Source organism: Polypterus senegalus, chromosome 16 (genome assembly GCF_016835505.1).
Source record: "Polypterus senegalus isolate Bchr_013 chromosome 16, ASM1683550v1, whole genome shotgun sequence".
NCBI classification, from domain to species: domain Eukaryota; kingdom Metazoa; phylum Chordata; class Cladistia; order Polypteriformes; family Polypteridae; genus Polypterus; species Polypterus senegalus.
This window is the reverse complement of record NC_053169.1, coordinates 56,571,208-56,596,205: the sequence shown is the minus strand read 5'-3', so window position 1 is coordinate 56,596,205 and position 24,998 is coordinate 56,571,208. Positions and strand designations below refer to the sequence as shown.

Here is a 24,998-nt window from a genome sequence, read left to right as displayed (position 1 = left end):
GTACTACTTAACTTCTCTGAAAAGGAGTGAAAGGCAGCCATGCATAGAATACATTCCAGCATCAAATGTGCAAAGCATTCAATCATCCACCTTACAATCTTTTATCAACAACAATCCTCTCATTTAAAATTGTTCAAAATGTTTCCAAGGCAACATTGTAACTGAGCCACATGCTTCTGGTGTGCACTAAATTAACATCATTCTGAAACAAAATCTTTGAATGTAGACTGCCTTGGTGTCGCAGTCACTCCCAACCCATTAACAACTGAGTTTGGTGGACTCCCAGATAGCCTTACACTGTAAAGTGGAGAAGGACAAAATGATTGTAATTGCCTATTCCACACAACTAGCATGCAGACTTATCAACTGGAAGAATCCTAGCCCGTCCGTTATAAGTAAGTGGGTAACTGATGTTTTATACCATTTGAAATTGGAAAAAATGTAATTCTCATAAAAAATTAGAGCTAATCCTTAATTGCTTTTTGAACAGACAAAGTAGCAAATCACTTGGCGTTTCTCCCAAAACACAGATTGGAAATTCATGTGAACACAACAAAGTGGGAAGGCAAAATGTGACATGAAAAGTGGGAACCGCTCAGCTCCTGACTCGTCATTTAAGAGGGAAGTGAGGACCTGCTAGGCAGAGGGAGTGAGTGTGATCATCATCTGAGACCCATCCACAGCTTCCTACAGGAGCAACACCTGAGACCTTGCCTGTTTCCAACACAAGCTATGCAAGCATTTGTTGTTTTATGGAGTTTGCTTAATTAATTGTGATTGGGGTTGGAAAAGTACCGAAAAAAAAACAAAATTGAAAATAGTAGAGTGCCTGCATTTCTTAATCTTAAGTAACAGAAGTAGACATCAGCTTTCTTGTCAATCCCAATCCCCCTTTCCTCGTCATTCCCTGTTGTAGATTTTGAAAAATGTCCATTTTGCAGACTCTACGAAATAAGCCCACCCTCTTCAACGTGATTGAGACCCCACAGAGCAACCCAGATCTTCCCTCATTTCTTCGACACATTCAGAACTTCACAGGGGAAATGACTACTTCAACACAATGAAGACTTTGTGGTGGATTTGCTTTGACCTGATCAGGACCTCACTGCATTCAAATGGGAAACCAGTGTGCAGTCCACCACAGTGACGTGGCACAACAGGGAGGCTAGATTAAAGGCCAGGTTTATACTTCATGTGAGATGATGCATGCTCCAGTGGACGCTCCTGCTATGCAAGCGTTTTACTGTTTATACTTGCGCGCGTACTTTATGTAAATCTGGAACAATCCACTAGGTGGCAGTGCAATATATTAGCACGGTTAGAACAGGTTCAGCTTTGCTGTGTTGTGAAATGCCTGAAACACTAATTAAATTCTAAAGACACCTTACCGCAATATCTCTGAAAAGGATGTTTAATGATGAAATCCAACAATCCAGGGACGTGTCCATTCTAGCAAGCATTGGGCATGAGGCAGAAACAATCCCTGGACAGGGCATCAGCTCATCGCAAGGTAAATACAAGCACTCACATACACTAGCGGCACTTTTGTGTCACGAAATTTGCATATCTTTGGAAGGAAACCGGAGCACACTGTGGAAACCCAGCAGGAAAACATGCAAACTCCAGGCAAAGAATACCATTGACGTGACTCCCTGTGAGACAGCAGCACTACCCCATATGTGTAATTATTAACAGTATTCATTATTTAAACAAAGTTAACGGTTTATCTGTAAAATGTAATATACATACTTGAATGCATTTCATCATGGAAGTGATACCAAGTATAAATCTAAGGATTCTAAATGTGCAGAGAATTGGAATATCATGCATTTAATGTGTTCTGTGTGGTGATCTATTGCTGTTTGCCGCTGCTATCAGGTCAGGAGGAACCCCCAGAAAAAAAAGACGGCACAAAAGATGGTATGTGAGACTTTTAAAATATATTGAGTCATTACGATTGGGAATATGCAACGCTTGAATATAAAAGCACCATGAATGCATATGTCGGCATTTTGCTTCACCACATCAAACTATTCATCAAACATAGAGGTTTTCTGTCACGTTGATAGTAAACAGAGACTCTGACGTCACATTCCAACTTTTATCACACTGCGACCCCGACTTTTTGCTGGTACTGCAACTCGTGCACACGTCGCGTTAATTTCGGAGGACCTGCTCAGAGGACGTGTCAAATGAATACTGGGAACACGTGGCAGCCATGATGTATCAGCATACGCGTTCTGATGGGTTGAGTTATCTGTTATTTGCTTTGAATCCATTTTGGCATGGTACAGAGGTTCAAAAACAGGTTAAAAAAAAAAAATCTTTCAGTTTGTGATTTTGCACTCAAAGTTCAGAAAGTTTTAAGACCGTATTGTCCAATTTAGCCCCTAAAGGGCTGCAGACACTGTTGGTTTTTCCTGTAACTAAAGCCGTTGTCACATTACGTGACTTTGAGTCATGGGCTTTAATAGATTTGCAGATCATCGTCACTGATGTCATTGCCGGATTATGTTAATTTATGTGACTGAAAATCCTTTACCATGTCAAATCTTGTAATTATGTACTGACCTTCCAGCACATTCGCGCTAGACCCTTTTTATGACAGCCAATAATGTGCTACATGATGGAGCTGGTACTGTAAGAATTTATCATTGCCAGTCCACCTAACCTACATGTCTTTGGACAGTGGGAAGAAAACTAGAGCACCCAGAGGAGAGACATGGGGGTGAACTTCATGCAGGGAGGACCTGGGAAATGAACGCTGGTCTCCTTACTGCTACTACTGTGCCACCGTGCTGCCCCATCTTGTTAGATCTGTCAGATAATTGGTCACAGTTGTAAACTTGCATTATCAGCAACCATTTTTTTTCTTTTTCACCTACCTTCATAACCTCCACTTGCAGGTCCTCATGAAGGGATGGTGTGACTCTGACAGCTTCCAGCATTTGATTCAGTAGTGCCTTTTCTGCAGGTTCTTTATCGGTAGCAATGAATCTCTCTTCTGACAGAAGCTTCTGTAAGCAGAACACATAGATGTGAGTAATGATGATTGATAACAGCGATCAGCTGACAGGCCCTACAGAGCTGGCCTTCAAACCACAAGCTTGCAACTTAAGCCTCCATCTGCCCTGTCTGCGATACAGAATGTGTTTGTACCTGTGTGAAGCTGCAATGAACAGAACACAGAAGCTATGAAAGGAGAACATGAACCAAAATGTGGCGGAATTCCATAGGAGGACCTTACTGGATGCCCTGCGGTGGGTTGGCGCACTACCTGGGGTTTGTTCCTGCCTTGCCCCCTGTGTTAGCTGGGATTGGCTCCACATGACCCCTGTGACCCTGTGTTAGGATATAGCAGGTTGGATAATGACTGTCTGACTGACTGACTGACCTTACTGGACTCAATATTTTTGTATAGTATTTTTCATGGAAATCACTATGTCTACTTTAAAATATCAATTCTATTGTGAATTTCTTCATTATTATGTGATGACCACTTTCTCACTGTCTAGTTACAATGTGTACTAGAATGGGACCTGGCTATGTCAACATTTTTGTCAACTGGGCGGAAACAAAAATATTTTCTTCCTACCTAGGCTTTGTACCAAATCTGTACAAAATGATGATTGTGCTAATGCTGCCTCTTGCTCCAGAAGCCAACTACAGGAATTCATTAATGATTTTCCAAGTTTCCAACCATCTCTCAGGTTTGCAGTTGAGGTTTCTACCACAACATCACAGTTTTTAGATCACAGATTTTAAATCAGCTTTTCAGGACTCCAAACTTCTGTCTGTTTCAAGCCAACTGATGCACGGGGTCACCTTCTACAGCTCCTTCAATCACTGGCATACTAGAAACTCTCAACCTCTTTCACAGTTCCTTAGTCTCCACTGTTTTAAACAGATATGAGGTTGGCATCTGTAATGAAGCACTCAGAATAAGGGGTTTCTTCATTGATGGAGGACACCATACTCGTGGTGTACATATGGCCCTCAATCAAGCCCTCAATTAGACCTTGTAACATCCACATTAAGAGGAACCCCAATAACGAAACCCTCATCCTCTCTCCCACAGGTCACTGAACAAAATTTCTTTATTTTGCAGGATGATCCTTCCACAGGAGCCTTTTTCCTTCTAATCCTTCCTCAATCTCCTTCTGACGGGGAGGCAGGGTTGGCACCCCAACTTTTCTTTGGATTTGGTCAGTCACTCATCCCCAACATTATGGAGCTTTTTCACATACTGCATTATTCATTAGTGTACACTTTTTTTTTTTTTATTTGCGGCCACCCTTACTGCATGACTATACTGTTCATCAATCACTCTTTTGCAATGGTAACCGCTCTTTATATGACCTATTCATCATATAAGGACACATATTTATGTGAAGGAAACCATGACACAATAAATCAGATACCAGTCTACTGGTTCAGTATATCTTATTGATGGAAAAAATAAATATACAATACATAGCCTGCATTTCATTCTGCTTTCTTTTTTATTCACGTGTGACAACCATTACCTGCATTCCAGCGAGTGCATTCTGAGCCAGCTTCATGTTTTTCGACTCCAGTGCCATCTTCAAGGGTAGAAGGCATCTTTCTCTGCATGAAAGCAAAACACATTGGATGGTACAAACACTTTATGGAATTTATACGTAAAAGAATAAGAAAATGCATGAAAATAAAACAACACAGTCATATTATTATGTTGTGAGAGGAAACCTTGTCCTGCTGAAGCCAGACATATGATTACATATGTCTGGAGACCACCATGAGTGAATTTGCTTCAAACTGAAACTAGATTTCAAAGCAGGGGCGTGGATTTTGAACTGCAAAGACCAGAGATGCATCCATCAGTTGACTTTTTTTGTATACTGTACTACCACCTTTAACAATAATCTGTCTCTAAAATGTGATCAGTTAAGATTTCATAATATCACTTTACAGTACATAACATTTCACAGAATTAATACAGTGTAGGTGTTTACTGTCCCGCATGTGCGTCTGTGAAGCACCTTATTGGCTCAGATCTGGTATGTGATACCATTCTGGGAACGGAGAGGGCGCTGTGGCTAACAGTCTAGTCTCTTCACTCCACTGGCCCAAGAAGACATTGCATGATGGCAACTGACCCCGCACTCTTCACTCTGAGTTGCCCAGCCCCTTTAGGTCCAAACCTTAAAAGTGGTATCTGTGTCTTGACCCGGGTTACTACAGGACAGTGCTCCACAGACAGACCTCCTTAGCATAAAGTCGTCACAGCCTAAAGGTCTTCATTTGCTTTACCCTTTATTTAGTTGTTTGCAGTTAAACGGAGAGGCAGAGTTGTCACCCCAACTTTTCTTTGGACTTGGTTAGTCACTTGTTCCCGACATCATGGAAACATCTTTAGAACCTTTTCATATACTGTATTATCCATTAGCGACTGACCCCACCCTCATCACTCTGACATGACCTGCCTCTTACAGTCCAAACCATATAAAGGAAGCTGTTCCTGGAAGGATTTTTTGCTTAAAAGTGGGTGGGAACAATTACCCAGCTTACTGAATGTCACATTTCTAAACCAATCCAACACCTCATGAAGGCAGAGCTCAATGTAGGGGCAGGGATATTGAACTGCAAAGATCGGAGATACTCTTGTTAACTGGGCCTGACAAAAGCAAGCTTCTGATTATGATGATCTGACTACATTCAAAAAGTCTCCTAAAAACCCTATTAGATATATAAATATGTGCAGAGAGCACATTACACATTTTAAGAATAAAAATAACCTGATGGTATTCAACAGCATCAATGGACGAATGGTAAATGTGAATGATACATTGTCACAGGTGCCACGTGTGTGCTCTCTATTGTTCAGTGTTAAAACGATAGCGTAGGAGTCAATGTGAGCTTGAAAGAATCAGCAGCTATGCTTGAGAAAATATGATCTGCAAAATATGCATCTGAAGTAAATGATGTGTCCCGTCAAAAGGACTACTGTTAAGAAGGCTGATAACGAAGAGCCACAGGAGATGCAGATTTCAGTACTCAAAACACCCAAAAAACAGATCTGCCTAACATCACAGGTAAAATCAAGGAGAAGGCTGCACAACATCCATCTTCTATTGCACATCTAAACAAATAACTAAAGATGTGTAACATTACTGTCTAATTGGAAATACAAACAGGGCGTGATAAAATAGCATTTTAACAAGTTGTATATCTATAGGCCATGATGCCTGGTTAAACTCTATTTACTGTAGTCATGTCATATAGTGATGCAACATTTAAAATGACAAAAAGCAGACAGAAGCACTTCTTAAACATATTGAGCCTAGTAACTGCAGTGGTCTTTGTGCGTGTGTGTGTGTCTCCACTGTCGCTACACTCATTATAATGTATAAATGAATTATTAAGCTGCAGTTACCTTGTGATGTAATGGATAACAGCAATTTAACTTTTTATGTTCCCTCAGCAACGAGTCTTTTGTTTTGTATCTTTGGCTCTCTTCCTGAAATCCCAGCAGTGGATTAAATGCACAGACTGGAGGGTTGTTTTAAGAAGAAGCCCTGTGGGTAGAGCCTTTGGAGCACATGATTTCACCGCTACCCACCACACACTTTTTAACTGGTTGTTCTGTTTGAGAATCACGTCTGACCCCGCAAGACTAAAGGAAGCCCAACTTTACAAAGACAGCAAATATGAACTGGAAGACTTCAGTGACATTGACCCAAGTACTGTGTCAGCCGTGCACCCACTGTTAAACGCAGCATGCTTGTTTTAGAAATCATAGGGATTGATCAGGTTAAGAAAAATTTGTGAATACATTTTCAGAGTCCATATTCTACATTGCTTGGTTATGGGGAACCAAAGAATAGGCAGGTTTGGAAACAACAATTGATAGAATGTAATTTACTTTGCAGTGAACACTCTCAAGTGATTTAAACTTAACTAATTTAATGGCTAGCACTCCAGGGCAATCCAGACATACTACACATAGACAGTGGAGGGGTGCGAAATTGAACCCAGGTCCTGGTATGTGCAAGACACCTTGTCACCCATGAAAATATGTTTAAGATACTATGTCAGATATTTCAAACATAAACAGCCTTCAAGCCTTTCACTTTTTGCACACTTTATCGTGCTGTAGGTTTAATTTTAGATGGATACATTTGCCATTTTGGCCCAACAATCTACACTCAATAACCCATAATGAGAAAGTGAAAACATGTTTTCAGAAAGGTGTGATGAACTAAAGAATTCTGAAACACACAAAATCCCAAAAATACTCAAAATGTCCACTAAAGAGGGAAAATTACTGTCAAACCCTAGCTAGTAAAGAAAAGAAAGGCGTAGAATCAAATATATTTTCACAAAAATTCCCTGTGGCAAAAATAACCTCTGAAGACCACAAAAAGTATAGAAGGCTATCTCTTCAAAAGTGGAATTTCTAAAGCAAACAAAAGACCAATACAAAGGCCATGAGGCAAGGTCAAAAAAAGACAGCACAGGTTAAAAAAAATCCAGTAAAAATCAAAATGTACAATAACAATAATCACAAGAGAAGTCCGTGGAGTTTGCACGTTCTCCCTGTGTCTGCATGGGTTTCCTCCCACAGTTTAAAAACATGCAGGTTTGGTGCACTGGCGATTCTAAATTGTCCTTAGTGTGTGTGTGTGTATGTGTGTGTGTGTGTGTGTGCCCTGCGGTGGGTTGGCGCCCTGCCCAGGGTTTCTTTCCTGCTTTGCGCCCTGTGTTGGCTGGGATTGGCTTTAGCAGACCCGTGACCCTGTAGTTCGGATATAGCAGGTTGGATAATGGATGGATGGACCTCCCTGTATTTGGCGAGTCTTCATCCTCCCTTCCATTTTTACCAGTCCTTGCAACTGAGGAGCACCTCCATGCTTCACTGTAGGGGAGGCATTAGGCAGGTGATGAGCAGTGCCTGGTCTTCGCCAGACATAATGCTTGGAGTTTTGCTCAAAGAGTTCAGTTTTTGTCTCATCAGACCAGAGAATCTTTTTCTTCAAGGTCTCAGAGTCCTTGAAATGCCATTTGGCACACTCCAAGCGGGTATATAAACCACTCTGTCATAAACGCCTGATTGATGCACTGCTGTTGAGATGGCTGCCCTTTTGACAGGTACTCCAATCTCAGCAGAGGACTTCTGAAGTTCTCTTGGAGTGACCACTGGCTTCTTGGTCATCTCTCTGATTAATACCCTCCATGTCCAGTTACTTAGTTTGGTAGGACAGTCAACTCTAGGATGAGTCCTGACGATTTGAAACTTCTTCCATTTCACAAATTACTGAGGCCACTGTGCTGCAGAGAACACTCAAAGCTTTAAAAATGGTTTTATCCCCTTGCCCTGGTCTTTGCCTCACAAAAATTTGGCCTACAGAAAGTTTTTTTGGACTTCATGGGTTGGTTTTTGACTCGCCATTGCAGTGTAAATTGTGAGACCACCTATACACAGATGTCCAAACAAAAGGTGGACTCCAATCAAGTTCTTGGCACATCTAAAGGAGAACTAAAACAAACAGGATGCACCCGACCCAAACTTGGACTGCCACAAGTAAAGGATCTGAATGCTTATATAGAAGATGAGATTGCAGTTTTTTGTCAATATGGGTGGGTGAGTGTAGAGTGATGGATACAAATTAAAACTTTTTCCATTTAAAATGACATCTACAACACAATAAAATGAGCAGAAAGTGAAGGGGTATGAATACGATCTGAATCCACTGTAATAATATAGAACCAAATTCAGTTCTTACACTAATATCGGAAATAGATCGCCAATTCAGTTTTATGGACGCACTTGTATGCAAATTAGGGTTATTTGCTGTCTGAAAGTATTTATTGTAGAAATTATAGTGAGAAGTCAAGCAAAATGACACCTTTTATTGGCTAACTAAAAATATTACAATATGCAAGCTTTCGAGGCAACTCAGGCCCCTTCTTCAGGCAAGAAATTATGAAATAGGGCTGCTGGCTCCTAAAAGCATATTTTTCAAGACAGAGCTGACAGCACTACCTGGTAGTAAGAAGCTGAGACCATGATTCACCTTTGTTAGACGCGTGCCATGCTGTTCAGTGCGTGTTGCAGCGGCACTGTGTACTCATTTCTGTTGTCAGAGGCAGCTGTCACCTCCTCCCAAACGAAGCTGAAGAAGCGTGGAAGGGACACTGCCAAAACCCATTATCTTCTGATTTAAGTGACAAACAGAGCTGGTATTCACGCAGATTTAATAACACGCAAGCCATGTGGAGTGTTTAGCACAGAAAGGCTGCATGCTCCCAACACTAAACAGAACGAAGGTTGTCAAATCAGGACATTTTCTTGAAAATGATTCACCATTTGGAAATATTCAGAAGAAAAGACCATTAATAGACTGCACTGAATCTGCCTTTAAGACACCATTATTGTATGACAACCTCTGATTCATAGAGTAGTTTGTACTCAGTTACAACATAAAGCACATAAAAGGACGATTTTATCTTTTTGAACACTGCAAAGAAATGTATTTTTACCTACCTATAATAAAATTCTTTCTTTTTATTTACTCCAAACATAATTTTTGCCATTAAATCATCCATCCATCCATTATCCAACCCGCTATATCCTAACACAGGGTCACAGGGGTCTGCTGGAACCAATCCCAGCCAATACAGGGCGCAAGGCAGGAAACAAACCCCGGGCAGGGCGCCAGCCTACTGCAGGGCATGCACACACACACACACACACACACACACCAAGCACACACTAGGGACAATTTAGGATCGCCAATGCACCTAACCTGCATGTCTTTGGACTGTGGGAGGAAACCGGAACACCCGGAGGACACCCACGCAGACACGGGAAGAACATGCAAACCATGCAGGGAGGACCCAGGACGCGAACCCAGGTCTCTGTGAGACAGCAGTGGTACCCACTACGCCACCATGCCACCCCCATGAAATCACGACATGCATATTTGTGTATGCATATGATGGATACGCTCTCCACACCTCACAGAGGAAACGTGTCCTCCAGCTCTCAAGGACAACACCGTCACATTAAAGAGCCCGGCTTTTAGTAACCTGTATGTTTATGTACGTAATAATCGTTGTGTGTTGAATACCTTGTAGAGGTCGGGAGGATGCAAAGATTCACACCACCTGAAGACGGTGATTTGTTTAATTTTATTACAGGAATCCCAGAAACACACCCAGCCTTGACCCGGCATGCACACTCTCACACACGGGGGCAATGACGCGATTAATAATGAAGTATATAGTAGTCAAATAAGGAAGAGAAAAATAATATTAAATAAAAACCACATACGCAAAAGCTCTCCCCAATTCCCGTAGCAGTCGATGACGATGTGTACAATGGAAACCACTGAGAACGGCCCTCTGAAGGAAATGTAAAGTTTTGTCCTACTAGGTTCCAGTTGTGTGAAGATTTAACATGATTGGGAGCAGCCCACCAGATGAAGATGTATCCATCTTGTCGAACAGACAAGCCGTCACAGGACAGCACATACATCCAGATAGAAACTGTAATCCATGGTGGTTGTACTTATAATCCAAAGGTGTGTGTGATGTGCAGAAACAAATACAGACAGTTGATCACGAACCCCTTGCCATCTTTTTGGTCCCGTTTTAAAAAGCCCGCTTAATTATCCCTCTTCCCAACGCTGCCCATTGATGTAATACTGCCATGACTGCTGGGAGTTGTAGGCAATTTTAAGTAGTGCTGCTACAACCTCATATAAAACAACAGAATATTAATAAAGAAAACTTTAAATCTCAACTAATTAGGAATTATAGGATATCTCGCTAGCAGAAGTACAATGCTCCAGTGTCAGTCACCCAGGTATCCACCTTAATAAAAGGTTAAGTGTCTTGTGTTTCTGTCTGGTTGCTACATCTCTGTCATTCCAAAAGATGCCGCATTACAAACATTTTTAGTAATAAAATGCATTGCATTTGTGATTCCAACAGATGGCGCATCACAAACATTAATATGAATCCCATACCAAATGGCATTAAGCTTTACATAGTGCATTGCAAACATTAACGGTTGGATTTCAACTCTCCTTAGATGGGTAGCACAGCCAGTGCTCAATAACGAATTAATATAACAAAGCAAATACATTTTTTTAAAACTTTTGTCATTTCTGGTTGCAATGCAGGTGTCTTATCCATCATCTATACTACATCTGTATCAATTTCTCCGTTTATGAGTCAAAAATATGTTCCTTCTTGTGTGTGATTGGATTCCATAATTGCAGTAACTGGGTTGTTACCACAAATGCTACTTCTTTTTTGAATTTCCTGGTTTAGTGTGGGTTCAAGAATGGATGTTGAATCCCTCATTAATAAACTGGGTCGCCTGTTGAATAACTGAATCCATGGACCCCAGTGTAAAGGCATGTGGTGCTCAGATTCTCACTGTTACAAATGGGGATTTGTTTCTCTTATTCAAGGGACATCACGAATGCACTTAGCCTTGACACGGTCCGCACATACTCCCACACAGAAATAGGTGTCACCATTGTTATATTAAGTTTCAAAAAGAATTAATTAAATAAAAGATAAATGAAAAACCAATAAATAATGCGCAACACAGAACCCACCCAAATAAACCCTGACAGCAATGATACTGTACACTCAAACAAATATATATAAGTAGCTGAAGTACCCAGCGCTGCCCGGGTATATGTGTAAAATGGGTTAAGGAAACAAAGCAAAGGATTATGTGTTTTTTTTAAATGGTGACCCTGTGGTTACTGTTCAACTGCCCATCTGTCATCCACACTGCCTCTCTATCGATGTCCCTGCTCTCATGAGTCAAGAATTTCGGCTTTTTGGGTCTGATTAGATTCCAGAATTGTGGTAACTCTTTGCTGGGTTGTAACCATCAATAGAATAATAACGATAGAATTTAAAAATATTCACCATTTCTTGCTCTAGAGTGGGAGCTCTGAGGCTAAGGATCTACACTGGTATCCAGAGAGTTGCTGGTTCGAATCCAGTTACTGTCAGAAGGGATCCTACTCTGTTGGGCCCTTGAGCAAGGCCCTTAACCTGCAATCGCTCCAGGTGCGCTGTACAACAGTTGACCCTGCACTATGACCCCAAGGGGTATGCGATAACTACATTTCATCATACCTGTACAATGATAATAAAGTTGAATCATTTCATCCTTTCATTTTACATGTACTTTCAGTGCCTCTCCTCAGTATCCGTGTGTCTGAACCTCTTTAGGGACTGGACAACACAGAGACCTTAGTGTTTCATTCTATAGTAGATTTACAAAAGCCCACAAGGGGATACACACTAAACAATTAAACACACATAAACACAATCCAAAACACGGCCCAGTAGCAGATGCAGATGACGGTCAAGAACTGAATGCCCCCAGAAAAATGGCCTTCCTGGAAGAAAATGGCCTTCCTGGAAGATATGTAAAGTTACTGGGAAATGACTGGCCATTGATGACTTGTAATGGAAAGAGCACGCTTCATGGATGATGATTTCCAAACCCAGCAGAACCATGGGAACAAAGCCAGGCACAAGACACAGAACACAAATTCCAGGGAAACTGTAGTCCTTAGGGCAGGGGTGGGCAATGTCAGTCCTGGATGGCTGCAGTGGCTGCAGATTTTAGTTCCAACCCAGTTTCTTAATGAGAGGTCAATTATTGCTGATGAAGCACTTATTGATCAAGTGACATTTTGATGCTTCATTTTAGTGGTCTCGATTGTTAAGGTTCCCACCCTTAATTGCTTATTTCAGTCTTAAACTGCTGCATTCAGTGTTTTTAACGGCTCCTTATTAGCAAAAAGATGCAAATGACAAAGGAGCCAGCAGTTCTCCATCGAACTTGTTGCTATTCAAACCTGTGTGGATTGATCATCTGGTTTGATAAAACACTTAAAAGAAAAATTTGACAGACTGAAAATTGCTTTAGGCTTCAAATCATTTAGATTATATCCTTGGAAAGGAAATAAATCTATGGTATACGAACCTAACATTGCAGACTAACAAGCCATAAAATTAAATAAGGTCTGAAATTGGCAAGAATTGTTTTCTAATTATGCAATTGATTTGGATTGAAAACCTGCAGCCACTGACACTCTCCAGGACCAATGTTGCTTACCTCTGCCTTAGGGTATTAGTAATTGTAATCCAAGAAGTGAAAGTAGTGTAACAAAGCACATAAATGACAATGACAACTTCTCACTGGCTTCTTACGACTTCCTTTTCATACCCATGCCTCATCACCTTTCTCCCAGCAGCCCCAGTGTGTACAATCATAGCTGCCTAGCAGCGCAATGACCCTGAGGCTGCTGGGAGATGACGTCCTTCTCAGGTAGCAGTGCTACAACAGAAAGCATCTACCGTAGGGGGACTGGGGGATGACATGGCTTCACAGACAGTACTGTTGGTCTCCATGTTATTACAGGAGAGAGCATCAATGGCGGTATTAGATAATATTATAGAGAGGACTCAAAGTTGGTTCATTCAATGTTATTTAAAATTGCAGTAAATCACAATGCCGTACTGGTGTCAAAGCTTACAATTACAAATGCCTCTTCATAGGCTGGGCTTGAATTAGGAACTTTAACAACTAGACTTGATGTTTTTTAGAAGAATTAAGTAGATAGGACTGGGGAGCTTTGTTGGGCTGAATGGCCTGTTCTCGTCCAAATTGTTCTAATGTTCTAAAATAAGAGATAATAACTGTCACCAACCTCAGCTGGTCTCTTTCTACCACATGTTTTATTCTGCTTCATCATGGTTTAGCTTTATCACACTTAGTAACAACATACGTTGGCTTTTTCAAAAATATAAGGTGTCGTCTTTATTGCTAAACACTAGTATGCCTTGGTCTGACACACTCTTGCCTGTCAGTACACCTCCCTGTTAACTTTATGGATTATTAGCCCACATGGCGGCCCCATGCAACTTTTTCAGGCTGAGCCTGACCACTGCAGAAAACCTCACACTGTTCCATTCCATTTGAACTAGCGTGGTGCTGAGGTGCTACCTGTTGCATAGCTGCACTTGGGTCCTAATTTGGGATCCTGAGGTGGTTCATCGTGTGGTGGGTGCTGCAACGTGCTGTATCAGTACATACTCCCAACCTCTCCTCCTTGACCAGCTGACCAAGGGATTGAGACTGGGTGCCAGTATCCCTGAACTGAGATAAATTACCTTTATTAAATGAGACCATTCATGATGGTCAAAGCTAGCAGCTTCCAAGCTGCCAGACACTGCTATGGTATTTATGATTACCCAACTCTACATTTATGCTCAATCAAAATAAAAGCATTCAAGAAAACCTAACATTTTCAGCCTGGACTAATCCCATTCAAAGCCTATCCTGGCACCACCTGGTGCTGGGCATAAAGAAACCTTGCAGGTTACCAGTCCAATTCTTACACACACTCACAAAGTTATAATTTCTTTCTTTTTTGGTTTAATAAAGTAACTTTGACAACAACTAAATTCATATCAATACTCTTTAAATAAAAACACCAGCTAAAAAATAGATTTCCCAAAGGAAACTTTATCCATTTCCTTAATGCAATCAGTATCCTTTTCTTTTTTGCTCTTGCAAAGGAAAGTTCAAATGAAAACATCAGTTCTGCTTCTTCCCCAAGCGGTTTGCATACTTGTAGCGCCAGTTCTTACTCCACTGTACTCATGTTGATTGGCTGCCAACTTCTTCTGGGCAACAGTAAATCGGAAAAACTGTGTGTGTGCATGCGCAGCACGTGTGTGTGCCTGCTTCTCTCAGATTTGCATCATACTTGTGTTTTTTGTATCGTTCAACTTGGTTGCCACCAAACACCGGTGATATGGAGCTATCTATTCAAATACAGTATAACAGCACACAAACTATTATCTTATTTGCTAATTCTATTCCAGCACAGATCCTACTCACCTACACGCATACCGGGCCAATTTAGCATACACCAGTTTTTCTCAGCTTAGCGAATAAACATTTTTTTTACCCGATTAAAAATTTATAGTACTCATATTTTATCTTTAGTTAGTGTCCCTAAGCTCAAAAAAAGAAAATGGGGCCCCAGATTAATTTTTCAAATATATTGCCTTACCAAAATATAATCCAACCTTAAAGTCTTTAAAATGTATAGCCTAATTAAAGTTATTGAAGTCCGTTTATATTACTTTTCTTATTAGGTTACCTTGATGTTAAAGGCTATTTATGGTTTTTCAAAAAAGTGCCTTACCAAACCCTTAAAGTCTTTAAAATTTCAGAGCCTACTCATAAGAAGTTTATCATTAAAGGCTGTTTAGATTACCTTTGTCTCACATTTGTGCCATAAGGTCACCTTCCCGATTCCTCCAACGTAAGCACTACCAACTAGGGACACCAGGGGCGGGATTGCTGACCACCTTTAGACCAGTAGGACAATCCGGATGAGAACAGGCCATTCAGATCAACAATGTGTGCCATTCCTATCCATTTCTTCTAAAATAAAATCAAGTTGAGTTTTAAAAGTCCCTAAAGTCCTCCTGTCTACCATACTACTTGGTCACTTATTCCAACTGTCTGTGGTTCTCTGTGTAAAGAGAAATTTCCTAATGATTATGTGAAATTTACCCTCAATAAGATTGTGTGTCTCTTTGTTCTTGATGAACTCATTTAAAAGTCACAGTCTTGATCCACTGGACTAATTCCCTTCATAGTTTTAAACATTTCAGTCCTGTCTCCTCTTAATCTTCTTTTACTTTAAACTGTAAAGGCTCAGCTCTTTTAAATCTTTCCTCATAACTCATCCTCTGTAGCCTTGGAATCAGCCTAGTCGCTGTTCTCTGGACTTTTTCTAGCACTGCTGTGTCCTTTATGTAGTCAGGAGACCAAAACTGCACATAGGACTCCAGATGAGGCCTCACTAGTATGTTATAAAGCTTGAGCAGAACCTCCTTGGACTTGTATTCCACACATCAAGGCGCTATATAACCTGACATTTCTGTTAGCTATCTTAATGTCATCTGAACACTGTCTGGAAGTTGATAGCTTAGAGTCCTAACTTAGAGTCTACTATGACTCCTAAATTTTTCTCATAAGATGAATGTTTGATTTTTAGGCCTCCCGTTGTCTATTAAAACCTAACATGTAGCAGCTATCTCTTTTTCCGCCTACAGCCCAGATAATCTGGGGCAACTAATCATGCCCCTTCTAGTCCAGGAGCTATTTGTATATATATATATATATATATATATATATATATATATATATAAAAAGCAGGCACTCTTCGCAGGTGGCAGTTTGCTTGAAAGACGGCCCACCTGCAGGAAGGAAGTCTGACAGCAAGCCAGGCAAAATTACTGTAATTAAACACTATAATAGCAATAACTTCTATGATTTGCTCCATTTTTGCACTATTGTCCACTTGTTCTTTTGTTCTTATATCAAAGAAGTAAATGGCCCAGTTGGCACCCCAGCATTTTGCCGGAGGTCTGGTGGTTACTAGCAGTTGATGACACTTTGCTTATCAGGGACCCTAATGTTAAAGGTTGTTTTTGGTTTTATGAATATTGTGCCTTACCAACCCGAAATTCTAACCTTAAAGTCTTTAAAATTTAGAGCCTAATTTTAAGAAGTTTATTATTAAAGGCTGTTTAGATTACTTTATTTATTAGGTTCAAAAATGTTAAAGGATATTTTTGTTTCTTTAATATATTGCATTACCAAATCCAAATTGTAATCTTAAAGTCTTTAAAATTTAGAACCTACATACAAACTGTTTTTCATTAAAGGCTGTTTATATTCGTTTGCTTAAAGGTTCCCTAATGGTAAAGTTTTTTTTTTTAAATATAGTGCCTTACCAAATCTAAACAATAACCTTTGTCATACATGGGAGGCAGCTAACATACGTACTTGAATGGTTTTAATTACATGCTGGACCAGGTGTTGGCAGTGATCACTTTCTCTCTTTCCTCTGCAAACCAACTGAAGCAAATCCCGCCGGAGTCTAAGGGTGTCACGTCCGGTTGTTCGGTTGTAATGACATCACTTCCTCCAACTCTCCTAAATAAATGTCTTCTTACTCGGTCATTTCAATTCTGTTGTGGACTCCAGTCTGTAAAGACCAGTTTTGTTGATCATTGATTGCTTGTTTCCAAGTATACGGGGTGGCTACCCCAAATCTTTTTCTGCTTCTCCATTATTTTTTCAAACCCTTAAGTCTTTAAAATTCCAGCACCTCATCATAAGAAGTTTAGTATTAAAGGCAGTTTAGATTTCTTTACCTATTAGATTCCCAAATGTTAAAAGTTGTTTTTGGTTTTTCAGTAGTGCCTTTACAGATTGCAAACCCTAATCTTAAAGTTTTTGATATCTTAAACCCTAAACTTATCAAGTTCAGTGTGAAAGGTTTTTTTTTTGGAGTGTCTTGCTCATTATGCTTGGTTTTGAGGGTCTTTGTGTACAGGGCTCAAACAAACATTGTAGTATTTAAACTCTAATGTTAAAAATTAACTTTATCGTTTTTAGATTTTATAAGAAGTGCTTTGCATCCTCAAACAAGTAAATATTTATCTTATAGAATTGTGCTAATTGAGGGACGTGTTGTTATATTTTATAGAAAGGTTTATTTGTTTATTTTGCTTACAGTATTAATATAACTCCACAGGGCTTAACCTTTGCACAGTATGTTAATTTGACTGTAGGGTATGTTTGCATGCACCAGGGGCTCCTCTTTTTTATGGATAAATGAGGTAAAGTAAAACTTACCAACATGTTTCAATGTATGTGTGCCACTGCCTATAATTAATGTTGGTCATTAATTCTTTTACCCCTATCCTAACCTGCACATACAGGTTGAGTATCCCTAATCCAAAATGTCTGGGACCAGAAGTGTTTTGAATTTTGCAAGATTGCACGTACATAATGAGGTATTTTGGAGAAACACTTGATAAAGAGTGGCACGGTGCTGCAGTGGTAATGCTGCTGCTTTACAGTAAGGAGATCAGGGTTCACATCCCATGTCTTCCCTGTGTGGAGTTTGCATGTTCTCCTCTGGGTGCTCCAGTTTCCCCCCAAAACCCTAAAGTCATGTAGAGTTAGGTGAAATGACAATCCTAAACTGGCCCAAGTGTAAGTGGGTGTCCAGGGTGTTCTCCAGCCTTGCACCCAATGCTAGCTGGACAGGCTCCAGCAGACCCCCAGACCCACCCTGTTTAGGATTAAGTGGGTTAGAAAATGACTGACACTTGATAAAGTAAGAAAATGCAGCCAAAACATCTAAATGACAACTTCCACGTATACTAATTCATATCACCAAACCGTTGTAAAAATGTGCGTTGACATGACAAAACATATGACACCTCCCAAGTGATGTCCCTTTCAAGACTGCCAATGCGCTGAAGAACGTTTTTTTGTTTTTCATCAGTTTATATCGGCTACCTGTTGTCACTAATCAGGAAACTGGCTGACAGGTCTGGAATATCTCAGCCAAGCTTCACTCTGTCATGTCTGCTGTGCTGAAAGCCATTAATTGACCGACAATAAGTTACATCCAGTTTACGTATGCTGTGTGTGTACATACATAAAACAGAACACGTTTTTGACAACATTGAAAGACAATTTACAACAGTGTCCACTTCTCTTAATGTAATCGAAGAAATGTACTGATCTCATATTTCAATAAGGGCACCTAGCGAGAATGAAGCTGCTTTTGTTAACCGTAAGCAGAGATATTCCATCGGCCTCACAAGTCATCTGAAATTTTGATGGTTCCACGTAGCACTTTTGAACCCGGGTGTTATGGTGTTGCTTCACTGGGGGAAAAGCAATTGTGTTTCGTTGCTTAGCAGCACTCCATTTTTTCAATGGGTATGGCCAGATCCCCAACACTCACCCTCATACCCACTGCCACATCATTGATTGTGCGTCAATCACCTGAATCAGACTGAATTCTGTATTCAGGGGCATCAGTAGAAATTAAGGGGAAGCACATTTAAAACTGAAGCCAGGAAGCACTTCTTTACGCAAAGTTGTGGGACTCTGGAATAAGCCACCAAGACATGGATTTGAAGCAGAAACATTGACAAAGTTTTAGATGAATCTGGATGAGATATTAGGGCAGCTTAGCTAAACAAACACACTTGATGGACTGAATGAAGCTTTTTATGTGCGTCGTTTCCTCGTGGCACTCAATGCTTTGCAGGTGCTCCTCAGGACCGTCAATCGGGTGCAGTTACTTTGTGGCACTTCAGCTTCATGAGGGAATCCCCACCCCTATCTTGCTCTGAAATAATAAATCCATCTGAATCTGCACATATGTTATTCACATCCACTTCTTTGGCATGAGCATATGTTCACTCTCGAATCTAAGTAAAGCGTTATAAGAGACCCCTGGTGTGGGGTGTTCCACTTTGTGGATCATGTCGGCACTCATAGAGTTTCAGATTATGCAATTTTAGATTAGGGATACTCAACCTATATTTTATGATTTTTTATGGAAAAATCCTCACAGAAGATGTGCAACATCCACATGGACAACAATTTGGTGGCAAGATTCTGATGCAGAACAATGGATAGTTGAGACAGTAGCATTAAGCGATATGCCACTGAGAAGCCTAATGTGCTAGTTTCCCACCCAGATGTTATTTATATAGCATGTTATAGATGACAGTAGTCTGGACTTCTAGAAGCACAGAAATTTGAAAAGCAGTAGCATAAAATGGCAAAATAGAACAGAAAGTAGCTAAAGTTGTTCAGGTATTCACCTGAAAAAGACGGGCTCCTCATGACTGGTGAGTCAGCTAAAGCTTTTCAGGCAGTTCTAACACGAGATCGAAGTGTTGGATGAATTATGCGTTATTAATATCACAAGGCTCGAACGGCCTGTAGGCCAGAGTGCACCGTATGACGCACTAGACTGTAACTAATGACGCACGGGGGAAAAAAAAGGAAAGAACACTGGAGCGGATTGGTAAGCATCACCTAAAGAACATTGAACAAAATCATTCACTGCATGTTCTCTCAACTCAAAACTCCTGCTCACCAATCAGCTGTGTATCCCACATTTTATTCATTTAAGTGAGCAAATACTGAATGTGTTTGATGGACTGGCAGCCTGTCTGGAATTAGTTTCTGTTCATATTGCTGTTGGCTGGTCTGGCCACATTAGAAAAAGTGGTTTCAGAAAATGAACAGACACATAAAGTTCTGCAAAAACACATCACTCTATAAATAAATAATAATAATAACAGTGGGGACTGAATTGTGGTGGGCTGAATGACCAACAGACTTCCATATAAGCAAGCTGGTAATTCCCAGAAACTTGTCTTCTTTGTGCTTGTGACTTTGGCTCTGCCAGATCTCCTATTACAGCTTTTACCAGTTTCCAACTGAATTTGGATTGTGTAGGACAACACTGGACTGATTGACACATTTGATTTTTCTTTTTTTTCTTTCAATTTACATAAATAAAAGGCATGCTCTTCTAAGGATAATAATATTCTGTCTCATTTCATTTGTTAATTGCACTTTTCTTGCCATTATCACTGGAATATTGCCCAACTCATACTTCAGAGGGTATAGTAACACAGTCTGTTCCAAATCTGCTTCAAGACAGACACAGGATTTTCAAGTAATCAGCAGAAGTTGGAACACCTTTGCAAATTGTTTGCTTCAACAAGCAAAGCTTAATTTATTTTAATTGCTACAGAACATCTGTAAGTTGTAACCTATTAGTTGTTTCCTGAAGATGGCCCATTTGTAATAATCTGATATTTCACAATTTCACATTTTGCTAACCTAAACTTTAAGATTAAACCTCTGGCAGTTTACTGCTTACTTTTTCACCATTTAGGTCATTCATTGTGGTTCAACTGATTAAACTTGAAGAAAAACTGGAAACACTGATGTGTTCTAAAACCTCTGATTGGTAGTGTGTATATATCTTTATCTATATATCTATATCTATATATCTAGATCTATATAGGGTGAGAAACTCAGTCATCTGGGAGGGGCTCAGAGTAGAGCCGCTGCTCCTCTGCATCGAGAGGAGTCAGATGAGGTGGCTTGGGCATCTGATCAGGATGCCTCCTGGACACCTCCCTGGTGAGGTGTTCCGGGCACTTCCAACCGGGAGGAGGCCCCGGGGAAGACCCAGGACATGCTGGAGGGACTATGTCTCCCGGCTGGCCTGGGAACGCCTTGGGATTCTACCGGAAGAGCTGGAAGAAGTGGCCGGGGAGAGGGAAGTCTGGGCCTCTCGGCTTAAGTTGTTACACCCGCGACTCGACTTCGGATAAGCGGAAGAGGATGGATGGATAGATTGATGGATAGCTATATATATATATCTATATCTCTATTATATATATATATATATATCTATCTATATATATATCTATCTATCTATCTATCTATCTATCTATCTATCTATCTATCTATCTATCTATATATCTATCTATCTATCTATATATATATATATATATATATATATATATATATATATATATATATATATACAGTGGTGTGAAAACTATTTGCCCCTTCCTGATTTCTTATTCTTTTGCATGTTTGTCACACAAAATGTTTCTGATCATCAAACACATTTAACCATTAGTCAAATATAACACAAGTAAACACAAAATGCAGTTTTTAAATGATGGTTTTATTATTTAGGGAGAAAAAAATCCAAACCTACATGGCCCTGTGTGAAAAAGTAATTGCCCCTTGTTATAAAATAACCTAACTGTGGTGTACCACACCTGAGTTCAATTTCCGTAGCCACCCCCAGGCCTGATTACTGCCACACCTGTTTCAATCAAGAAATTACTTAAATAGGAGCTTCCTGACACAGAGAAGTAGACCAAAAGCACCTCAAAAGCTAGACATCATGCCAAGATCCAAAGAAATTCAGGAACAAATGAGAAGAGAAGTAATTGAGATCTATCAGTCTGGTAAAGGTTATAAAGCCATTTCTAAAGCTTTGGGACTCCAGCGAACCACAGTGAGAGCCATTATCCACAAATGGCAAAAACATGGAACAGTGGTGAACCTTCCCAGGAGTGGCCGGCCGACCAAAATTACCCCAAGAGCGCAGAGACGACTCATCCGAGAGGTCACAAAGACCCCAGGACAACGTCTAAAGAACTGCAGGCCTCACTTGCCTCAATTAAGGTCAGTGTTCACGACTCCACCATAAGAAAGAGACTGGGCAAAAACGGCCTGCATGGCAGATTTCCAAGACGCAAACCACTGTTAAGTAAAAAGAACATTAGGGCTCATCTCAATTTTGCTAAGAAACATCTCAATGATTGCCAAGACTTTTGGGAAAATACCTTGTGGACTGATGAGACAAAAGTTGAACTTTTTGGAAGGCAAATGTTCCGTTACATCTGGTGTAAAAGGAACACAGCATTTCAGAAAAGAACATCATACCAACAGTAAAATATGGTGGTGGTAGTGTGATGGTCTGGGGTTGTTTTGCTGCTTCAGGACCTGGAAGGCTTGCTGTGATAGATGGAACCATGAATTCTACTGTCTACCAAAATATCCTGAAGGAGAATGTCCGCCATCTGTTCGTCAACTCAAGCTGAAGCGATCTTGGGTGCTGCAACAGGACAATGACCCAAAACACACCAGCAAATCCACCTCTGAATGGCTGAAGAAAAACAAAATGAAGATTTTGGAGTGGCCTAGTCAAAGTCCTGACCTGAATCCAATTGAGATGCTATGGCATGACCTTAAAAAGGCGGTTCATGCTAGAAAACCCTCAAATAAAGCTGAATTACAACAATTCTGCAAAGATGAGTGGGCCAAAATTCCTCCAGAGCGCTGTAAAAGACTCATTGCAAGTTATCGCAAACGCTTGATTGCATTAATTGCTGCTAAGGGTTAGGGTTAGGGTTATTAGGTTCAGGGGGCAATTACTTTTTCACACAGGGCCATGTAGGTTTGGATTTTTTTTTCTCCCTAAATAATAAAAACCACCATTTAAAAACTGTATTTTGTGTTTACTTGTGTTATATTTGACTAATGGTTAAATGTGTTTGATGATCAGAAACATTTTGTGTGACAAACATGCAAAAGAATAAGAAATCAGGAAGGGGCAAATAGTTTTCACACCACTGTATATATATATATATATATATATATACTCAGCAAAAAGAAACGTCCCTTTTCAGGACTGTGTATTTCAACAATAATGTTTTAAAAATCCAAATAACTTTACAGATCTTCATTGTAAAGGGTTTAAACAATGTTTTCCATGCATGTTCAATTAACCATAATCAATTAATTAACATGCACCTGTGGAATGGTCGTTAAGACCTTAACAGCTTACAGAAAGTAGCTATTTAAGGTCACAATTCTAAAAACGCAGGACACTAAAGAGACTTGTCTACCGACTGTGAAAAACACCCAAAGAAAGATGCCCAGGGTCCCTGCTCATCTGTGTGAACGTGCATTAGGCATGCTGCAGGGAGGCATGAGGACTGCTGATGTGGCTAGGGCAATAAATTGCCATGTTCGCACTGTGAGACGCCCAAGACAGCGCTACAGGGAGACAGGAAGGACAGCTGATCATCCTCGCAGTGGAAGACCACGTATAACAACACCTGCACAGGATCGGTACATCCGAATAACAAATTAAACCTTTCCCCCACAATCAACTGTGTAAATAAGCACAAAAGAAAAGCAGATATATAAACATAAACTGATAAATTGTATTAAATGAAACAGACAAGCTAAACAAATTATACATATCCTTCCACCAAAGCAACACCGTGACAAATCCCTATATGAATATAACAACCCCTCCCTTGCCCTTGTAACATATAACAAACAACAGAAATATCAAAAAAGAATGAATGAAGCACGGACATGAACGGTCATGAACTTGAGTCCGAGTAACAATTGTCCTGAATGCAGATGACTGGTTAACCGATATATGGAGTGTTTATAATTCCCGGAACAAAATGGAACAGCCTCACCGTGTATCCTCGGTGATGGTGGAAAATGATCCGACCCCGGGGTCTCTCATGATGAGGGTGTTGGAGTGAGTCCGGCGTAATGAAAGACAAACTGGATGGAAATGTGCGATGTGGAATACAGCAGGTACAAGTGGTTCGTGGTCGTAAAATGAATGTCTCCTTCTCTCTCTCCCCTTTTTTCCTTGTCTTCTCTTGATTGTTTTTATAGTCCTGTGATGAATGTAATTGATTAATTGAAAACCGCCGTTTTCCAGGTTTGGGGCTGCGATCTCCTTCCATCATTCGTCCCCCTTTACGGGGACGGCATTCACTGACACACACAAAAAGTAAACGGGACGATGGAAAGAAGACGCACATGGTACGAACACAAACAACATTATTACTACTATGTAGCCCCGCTACAGATTTACAGAAAGTGTGCAATAATTGTTCAAACAAAATCAGGCAGGTGTATAAATTTGGGCACCGTTGTCATTTTATTGATTCCAAAACTTTTAGAACTAATTATTGGAACTCAAATTGGCTTGGTAAGCTCAGTGACCCCTGACCTACATACACAGGTGAATCATATAATGAGAAAGAGTATTTAAGGGGGTCAATTGTAAGTTTCCCCTCCTCCTTTAATTTTCTCTGAAGAGTAGCAACATGGGGGTAACAAAACAACTCTCAAATGACCTGAAGACAAAGATTGTTCACCATCATGGTTTAGGGGAAGGATACAGAAAGCTGTCCCAGAGATTTAAGCTGTCTGTTTCCACAGTTAGGAACATATTGAGGAAATGGAAGACCACAGGCTCAGTTCAAGTTAAGGCTCGAAGTGGCAGACCAAGAAAGATTTCGGATAGACAGAAGCGACGAATGGTGAGAACAGTCAGAGTCAACCCACAGACCAGCACCAAAGACCTACAACATCATCTTGCAGCAGATGGAGTCACTGTGCATCGTTCAACCATTCGGCGGACTTTACACAAATAGATGCTGTATGCGAGAGTGATGCAGAGGAAGCCTTTTCTCCGCCCACAGCACAAACAGAG

At 40.4% G+C, this 24,998-nt stretch overlaps 1 protein-coding gene across 3 annotated transcripts in view; it reads right to left on the bottom strand.

Moving 5' to 3' along the window:
* The window catches only part of arfgef3 (ARFGEF family member 3), a 191,655-nt gene that overhangs the window by 146,930 nt on the left and 19,727 nt on the right, over positions 1 to 24,998 (bottom strand). For all 3 annotated transcript variants that reach the window (XM_039738234.1, XM_039738235.1, XM_039738236.1), the window contains exons 3-4: positions 4,527 to 4,608; positions 2,886 to 3,017 (exon numbers count right to left, since the gene is read on the bottom strand). In XM_039738234.1, the coding sequence (XP_039594168.1) occupies positions 2,886 to 3,017; positions 4,527 to 4,608 (214 nt within the window). The remainder of the gene's footprint in view (positions 1 to 2,885; positions 3,018 to 4,526; positions 4,609 to 24,998) is intronic.